Here is a 4,609-nt window from a genome sequence, read left to right as displayed (position 1 = left end):
TGGAGGGACAGTGGATGACGGAGGGACAGTGGATGTCGGATGACAGGAGGGACTGTGGATGACGGAGGGACAGTGATGTGGATGACGGAGGGACAGTGGATGTGGATGACGGAGGGACAGTGGATGATGGAGGGACAGTGGATGACGGAGGGACAGTGGATGACGGAGGGACAGTGGATGTGGATGACGGAGGGACAGTGGATGTGGATGACGGAGGGACAGTGGATGTGGATGACGGAGGGACAGTGGATGTGGATGACGGAGGGACAGTGGATGTGGATGACGGAGGGACAGTGGATGTGGATGACGGAGGGACAGTGGATGTGGATGACGGAGGGACAGTGGATGTGGATGACGGAGGGACAGTGGATGACGGAGGGACAGTGGATGTGGATGATGGAGGGACAGTGGATGACGGAGGGACAGTGGATGACGGAGGGACAGTGGATGTGGATGACGGAGGGACAGTGGATGATGGAGGGACAGTGGATGATGGAGGGACAGTGGATGACGGAGGGACAGTGGATGTGGATGACGGAGGGACAGTGGATGTGGATGACGGAGGGACAGTGGATGACGGAGGGACAGTGGATGTGGATGACGGAGGGACAGTGGATGTGGATGACGGAGGGACAGTGGATGTGGATGACGGAGGGACAGTGGATGATGGAGGGACAGCGGATGACGGAGGGACAGTGGATGACGGAGGGACAGTGGATGACGGAGGGACAGTGGATGTGGATGACGGAGGGACAGTGGATGACGGAGGGACAGTGGATGACGGAGGGACAGTGGATGTGGATGACGGAGGGACAGTGGATGACGGAGGGACAGTGGATGGTGGAGGGACAGTGGATGATCGTGATACAATGGATGATGGCGAGTTAAATGGATGATGACGAGAGAATAGATGTGGATGGTGGAGAGACAATGGATGTGGATGATGAAGGGACAATTGTAGCGGAGAAGGGTGGCGCACTGATTGTGGATGTTGGTTATGGCCAACGTATTTGTTAAAAACAAAAAACAAAAAAAAACTGGTTTCTGTGTTCTCCACGTTTTTGCAGCAACCTTACTTCCCTTTCTCTTACAAAGAAATAGTGTTCGATTTTTCCATCGTGGCTTCGTCATGAGTGTGGAAGTGGGTGGTAGACTAAAGGTTCTGAGTGGGTGGAATGGTAGGGTTAAGAAAACTGTATCATATCATATTACATTATGTTACACCATGTTTATGTGTGTGGAGTTTGAGCTGCTTTCATCAGTACAGCGCCACCCTTTTGGTTTAAACAGTATTTTATTTGGAACATGTCACAATACAACACATACATCGATGAACAGGACAACAAGAAAATCTAATATAAAGTCCTGTCCTGATACATGTACATACTGAATATGTGACGGATGTCATCATAACTAGAAGTTAAGACGTGAACATACATGAGTTTTGAACAAAACTGAGATATAAATAAAGTGAAGAAAATGAATAATAGAACCTTTTCCTGTTTGCTTGCGTATTTCTGTTGATCATCAAAGTGCATGCACGGTGTTTGTCTCATACCGTACCGTGTGGAAACAAACATGTACAATCCCATCACCACTACCGCACCCACCAGTCCCATTCTCCTGTCCCCACTCACCCTTCCATCATGTCCCAGACTGGGCTCATTCACAGCCTTTCTGGCAAAACGAGACAGAGCATATCTCATTTGTGTTTGTATTCGTATTTGTATTGCCTTACTCTTTTTTTTTTTTTTTTTTTTTTTGTCACAACACATTTCTTTGTGTGGAATTCGGGCTGCTCTCCCCAGGGAGAACGCGTCGATTCACTGACAGCGCCACCTTTTTTTTCTGCCTGCGATTTCATTTGTTTTCCTATCGAAGTGGATTTTTTTTTTTTTTAATAATTTTGTCAGGGACAACCCTTTTGTTGTCGTGGGTTCTTTTACGTGCGCTCAATGCATGCTGCACACGGGACCTCCGTTTATCAGCTCATCCGAATGACTAGCGTCCAGACCACCACTCAAGGTCTAGTGGAGGGGGGGAAAATACTGGCGACTGCCGGTGTGATTCGAACCAGTGCGCTCATATTTTCTCGCTTCCTAGGCGGACGCGTTACCTCTAGGCCAACATTCCGCATATAGATGACATTTAAAAAGCATTCTTGTTTATTTGTAACTGCGAAACACCGTTTCCTTCAACGACAGATGCATTGAATAACAAATGTATGTTCTGTCTGCAGAGTATGGTCCGACAAAGAACAACGGGGGGTGATGCGAACGCACGTCTGGAACATCGTCCGGCTCTGTAAGACTTCACTGATGCCAGTTCTCCTGGTCGCTCTGTTTGCTGATCAGGTTGTTGCCAAAGGTTCACAACTCCGCCTGCATCAATGCCTACTTCAGCACGACACTTCACCTGCCAGTTTAGCAAGCTGGGGACAAAGCCTTCCTGAACAATTCTCACGTGCACTTCGATCCTTATAGTGACTCTTTTACTACACCTGAAAAATGTGGATTTGTCCACATCCGAAAGCTATGTTCATCAGTTTTGACTGACAGAATTTTTGCAATGGAAAATTACACTTTGCACCATTGATTGAAATGATACTGACGAGTGTTGATGCTGCTGTGAAGACGACGTGTACATCGTTATGTGCCATTCAACATTGATGTCCAGTGCTTGTAGAGAGGGATTAGCAAGTGAGCTTCACACGGAAGAAAGTTGCACAAGAGGAAGCAACAGACCTTCTGACTCATCAGCGATTGCCTACGTTTTGTTATTTGATATAAAAGATTGCAAGACGTAAGTAGCGGAAGATCATGGTTGCATCTACTGTTCTGACATCACGTTAGTCAGTGAGGTACGTTTATTTGTATGTGTGTGTTTTTGTGTTTTTTCAATTACTCGTGTAGTGTTTTTTTTTGCTGACGACACAACGAAATGAACAGTCCTTTTCCTTGGTGACTGGTGCTTATGACTGTCATGTGGCAAGGATAGGCCAAAATCAAACAGCTAACAATCATTTTCACGAAGCAATCCTTGAGACAGGTGTGTCTGTAGAAAAGACACACAGTGACACTGAATTGCTTGTTATGTGAGACACGACGAAAGAGAGGTCAGTTTCAGTTTCAGTAGCTCAAGGAGGCGTCACTGCGTTCGGACAAATCCATATACGCTACACCACATCTGCCAAGCAGATTCCTGACCAGCAGCGTAACCAAAAGAGAGGTCGTCTTTCTTTACTCCAACAAAGCGCTGCTGTACAAGTTTTCCTTATTTTGTTCAACAGTTAACAGATACCCTTCCATTAATTTACACGCTTTTACTGCACGCATCACAGCGCAACCGCTGGTGTCACCATCTAGCTTAGACATCAGTGCGCGTGGACGCTTTGTCTCTCATTAACACCACGGTCATCACCGTAACAGCCGTGCTGGCATTATCAGCACTGCCTCCGTCAGGATCCACACCCACCTCAGTCTTCACATGCCCAACACCGGTATGGCGTTCAGTGCCATAGACCCTAACCACGACGCCAGGCTAGAGTCGATGCGACGCCAGTCACAGACCTCTTACATGCTCAAGCGTCACGACGACCTCCGCAAGCAGTGTGAGAAGGAGATGTCCCTGTACGACAAAGCCAAACGCCTGGTCGAGGCCCAGTGCCGCCGCACTCAGATCCAGTACTTGGCTCGTTTGCAGATGCTGCGTCGCTGCTCCTCCTCCTCCTTACCTCTGTACAGGCGTCGCCCCAAGACCTCTGTTTATGACGTCAGGGTCACCAAAGCCACGCACAATGGCGTCAGAATCACCGAAAGAAGTCGCAGCCAAACCCCACGCGATGACGTCAGGGTCACCGAGAGACGTCACATCCAAACACGTGATGACGTCAGAGTCACCGAGAGAAGTCGCACCCAAACCCCACGCGATGACGTCAGAGCCACCGATGAGAGACGTCATCCTCATACCCGCCTTGACATCAGAACGATCACCAACAGATGTCAAACACAGGCTTCTCTGTATGACGTCACGAGAGATGACGTAGTGAGGGAGGCCGGCAGGAGGAGAGGGGTGAGGTCGGCCCCCACACCCACCGTGAAGGCGCGCAGTGGCGGCGGGTCGACGTCACAGTTCACGGGTCGGGAACGGTTTCTGTTCCGCGTTCTGTGGCGGAACGGCCAAGAGGTGTACATTCGTGACGAGTCCGAGGCACGGAAGTCACGCGAGCTGCTCAATGGGACCGTTTGTGACGACTTCCATTTTGTGTCCACTCCAAGGACTCACAGCTCACGGCCATGAATGATGCTTTTTTTCTCTTTTTTTGTGCTTTTTTTTCCTTTTGTGTGCTTTTTTTTTCCTTCCTTTTTTTGTGCTTTTTTTTTCTTTCTTTTTTTGTGCTTTTTTTCTCTCCTTTTTTGTGCTTTTTTTCCCTCCTTTTTTGTGCCTTTTTTGTGTGCTTTTTTGTTGCTTTTTTTTCCTTTTTTCTTTTTTTGTGCTTTTTTTCTTTTTTTGTGCTTTTTCCCCTTTTTTGTGCTTCCCCCCCCCTCCCCCTTCTTTTGTGGGTTTTTTTTCTTTCTTTTTTGTGCTTCTTTTTTTCTTTTCTTTTTTT

At 47.9% G+C, this 4,609-nt stretch overlaps 1 protein-coding gene across 1 annotated transcript; it reads left to right on the top strand.

Moving 5' to 3' along the window:
* Positions 1-3,014: 3,014 nt before the first annotated feature.
* LOC143295373 (uncharacterized) lies at positions 3,015-4,374 on the top strand. Its single transcript, XM_076607037.1, has 2 exons — positions 3,015-3,115; positions 3,229-4,374. The coding sequence occupies exon 2, from the start codon at positions 3,487-3,489 to the stop codon at positions 4,297-4,299; it is 813 nt and encodes a 270-aa protein (XP_076463152.1). The 5' UTR covers positions 3,015-3,115; positions 3,229-3,486; the 3' UTR covers positions 4,300-4,374.
* Positions 4,375-4,609: the final 235 nt, after the last annotated feature.

Source organism: Babylonia areolata, chromosome 20, assembly GCF_041734735.1.
Source record: "Babylonia areolata isolate BAREFJ2019XMU chromosome 20, ASM4173473v1, whole genome shotgun sequence".
In the NCBI taxonomy this organism is placed as follows: Eukaryota; Metazoa; Mollusca; class Gastropoda; order Neogastropoda; family Buccinidae; genus Babylonia; species Babylonia areolata.
The sequence above is the reverse complement of the archived record's forward strand: the minus strand, read 5'-3'. Positions and strand labels throughout refer to the sequence as shown.

What these genes read in the sequence shown, in the direction of transcription:
- LOC143295373 (XM_076607037.1), top strand. Translation starts at nt 3,487, where the DNA reads ATGCCCAACACCGGTATGGCGTTCAGTGCCATAGACCCTAACCACGAC.